Here is a 2932-nt window from a genome sequence, read left to right as displayed (position 1 = left end):
AGGCGGTCTTGGGAGAGGGAGGGGGCGTGTTGGGAGGGAAGGCAGCCCCGGCCAGGGTGTGGCATTCCCATGTCCTCCACAGTACACAGTGATGGCAGACCACTCGCTGAGCGCTAGCCACATGGAGACCACCATGAAACTGCTGAAGACCAGAGTGCAGTCCCGCCTGGCCCTCCATAAGCAGTTTGCATCCCTTGGTAAGCAGGGCCACGGCTCAAGAGTCCCTTGGCCAAGGACAAGAATGATGGAGCATTTCTCTCACCGCTTCTGAGCCTGAAAACAAGCCAAAGATGGCATGGTTCCTGGCACTCAGGGAGCAGAGGTACTGGGAGGGGTCATTTCCACCCACCGCCTCTCAGGACCATCAGAGCTGTCCTCTACCTCAGAGAGGACACTGTTAGCAGGTCGGTCAGGACCCGTCCTAGGTCAGTGCACCTGAGGCTTTCTAATGTTGTCTGATAGAAGCCGCACATGGAGCTCCGAGACTGACAGGGAAGAACCTGGCTCACAGCACCCAGGTGATTCTGATGAGCCCATGGTGTAGGCAGTGGCCACCTGGGGCTGCTTTGTGTTGGTTCATTCACTAAATGTTTATCAAGTACATACGTATAAGGATTCCATGGGTACACGGAAGTTGGCCACGTGAACCCACCAAGAAGTTTCTTGGAAGATAGACTTGGCAGTATTTCCCAAAGGTTAACAGCCTTGAAAACCTCTTGGGCAATTCTCCTCTGACCGAGGGGTCGCCATGGGTTGGGACCTACTCAACGGCATCTGGTTGGTTGGTTTTAACCCAGGAGCCCAGGGGCTGTTGGATATGCACTAGAGTGCTCACAGCAAGGCTGGCTGCTCCCATGCAGATTGACAGCCTCAAATCCTGTCTCTGACCACTTTGAGCCGGCATCGACATCTTGGACATGCTGGCAAGATGCCGTCTCCTGGAGCTGTTTGGAGGCCTGCCCCCGCCCCGGCCCAGCGTTCTTGGAGTTTGTTTTGCCCTGGGTTGGGGGCCTGGGGGCTGGTCAGCGTTTTTTGGAGTTCGCATATTGCTAACAGCTCCAAGAGTAGCGCTCCAGCCCCCCTCCCAGCAGAGGAACCAGCACTTAGTCGTGTACTAGGTCAGCCAGGAGCACACAGCCCTCCTGGCTATTTGATCTCATTAACAGCCACTGCTGCCCAAGCCGGCCACTAGCTCTGGCTCCAGGGGCTTTGTGTCTCTGGCTGACTGTTGTATTCGGGATGAAGCCAGAAGCAGGCATGCAAACCTGACCTTCACCCAGTGCCACATGCCTGGGCCCAGCCCCAGTGTCCCTAGCACATGCTGAGCTGAGTGTCTCCTGAGCTTGCGAACTGGGACAGTGGGCAGGGCCATCCAACCACCCCAGTCATGGCACCTGCGTGCTCCCTGTGACAGCATCTGTCTTGTTCTTTTTTAGAACACGGCATTGTGCCCGTTACCAGCGATTGCCAGTACCTCTGCCCGGCAAAGGTGGTCTCTCGCCTGGTGAAGTGGGTGACACTGGCCCACGAGGATTACATGGTATGTAGCAGAGTGGCCTTTCAGCCTGACTGCCCTGGGGGCTGCAGACCCTTATTACCTTTCTTTCTGCTCCTGTCCCTTCACCTGAAGGGCAGCACCTTTGACCTGCTCGCTCCACCTCCCTGGTGACTCTCCTAGGAGCTGCATTTCACCAAAGAAGTTGTGGAAGCGGGCCTGGCGGAGGACACCAGTTTCTACTACATGGCCCTCATCGAACGGGGCACAGGTAACTGCCCTGCTGCTCACCGTGCTTCCAGGCCGATAGCCTGAGAGTTGGCCCACCCCAGTGACAGATCCTGCAACACCATGATGGGCCCGTCACAACTGCAATGTTCCCGTTATTGTAGCTGCTGTTCGGGGAGGACAGATACAGGATACAGGTGCCGGTATGCCTGTCAAACCCAGGCATGCCCTCCGAGCTCCCAGCCTCTGGCTTTACCTCCCACGGGGCTGCCTGCCTCCTTGTTCTCCGAGTGAGCAAGCTCCGATTCCTCACAGCTGCTGAACTCAGCCACGTTCCAGGCAGTGCTGCCGGCAGTCACCTAGAATACTAGTTCTTTCCCGGCCTTCAGCAGCTCAACCAGGAAGCAGGAATGGTTGTTCAGTGAGCGCCTGCTTTTGGCCTGGGTTGGCCTGGATTCTATGTGCTATAGGCTGCCACAGCGTCGCCAGGCCTGGCACTGCCCACAGATATGAACCCTGAGGCCCAGTAAGGAGCTGGGCAGCCAAGTGTGTCATCTGTGGTGCTCGGACAGGGCGGAAGAGAAGGCAGGCGGGCTCTGACCTTGTCCTTGTAGTTGTGCTCTCGCCTCCCACTCTCTGTTCTTCCCTCTTTCCCTTCTTCGAGTCCTTTTTTCAAAAAAGAAATGTTCTGAAGAAGGACGGTTTCAGATAAAGGTGGAGCCCTTTGGCTTACTTCACACCTTCCACTCAATGGCCACTCAGGGGTGTTTGTGCGTCTGAGGCTCACCCTCACCTTATCAAAACATTTGGCCTCTGCCATCTTAGAGCACTGGTGGGAAAGGGTCTGGGGCATCCAGTCCAAGAAATGCCTAGGCGGGCGGTCACCAGGCAGCCCCTTCGGCTTCTGGTTGAGTTGGTCGGGGTTAGGATCAATGACAGGTATTTTAGAATAACATGTAGAATGAAGGTAATGTTCATTTAAATAATCAGGTGATGCACGGGGGAATTTGAAACACTATGAAGGAAATTTAGGTGAACAAGCGGGCAGCAATCCCAAATATATGTAATTCTACCATCATTTTTCAAAGGACCAACTGGAAAGCTTGATAGGTGGCAACTTTGAAAAATGATCAAGAGCAGTATATCCAGAAATAGATGCAGACTAATGATAGGGGCCCCTGGTGGTGCTTTTGGGTACTTGTTGAACGA

General features: G+C 54.8%; 1 protein-coding gene across 1 annotated transcript in view; it reads left to right on the top strand.

Annotated features, from left to right (window-relative positions):
- Nucleotides 1-2932, top strand: part of THOC5 (THO complex 5) — a 46338-nt gene that overhangs the window by 38081 nt on the left and 5325 nt on the right. Inside the window, 4 exon segments of the mRNA XM_045289546.1 lie at nucleotides 3-197; nucleotides 1437-1540; nucleotides 1679-1804; nucleotides 1888-1926. Coding sequence (XP_045145481.1) covers nucleotides 3-197; nucleotides 1437-1540; nucleotides 1679-1804; nucleotides 1888-1926 — 464 coding nt within the window.

This window comes from Echinops telfairi, unplaced genomic scaffold (genome assembly GCF_000313985.2).
Source record: "Echinops telfairi isolate 266 unplaced genomic scaffold, ASM31398v2 ScPeMD7_29;HRSCAF=101, whole genome shotgun sequence".
Lineage (NCBI taxonomy): Eukaryota > Metazoa > Chordata > Mammalia > Afrosoricida > Tenrecidae > Echinops > Echinops telfairi.
Note: the sequence above shows the minus strand (reverse complement) of the source record. Positions and strands in the feature narration are given on the sequence as shown.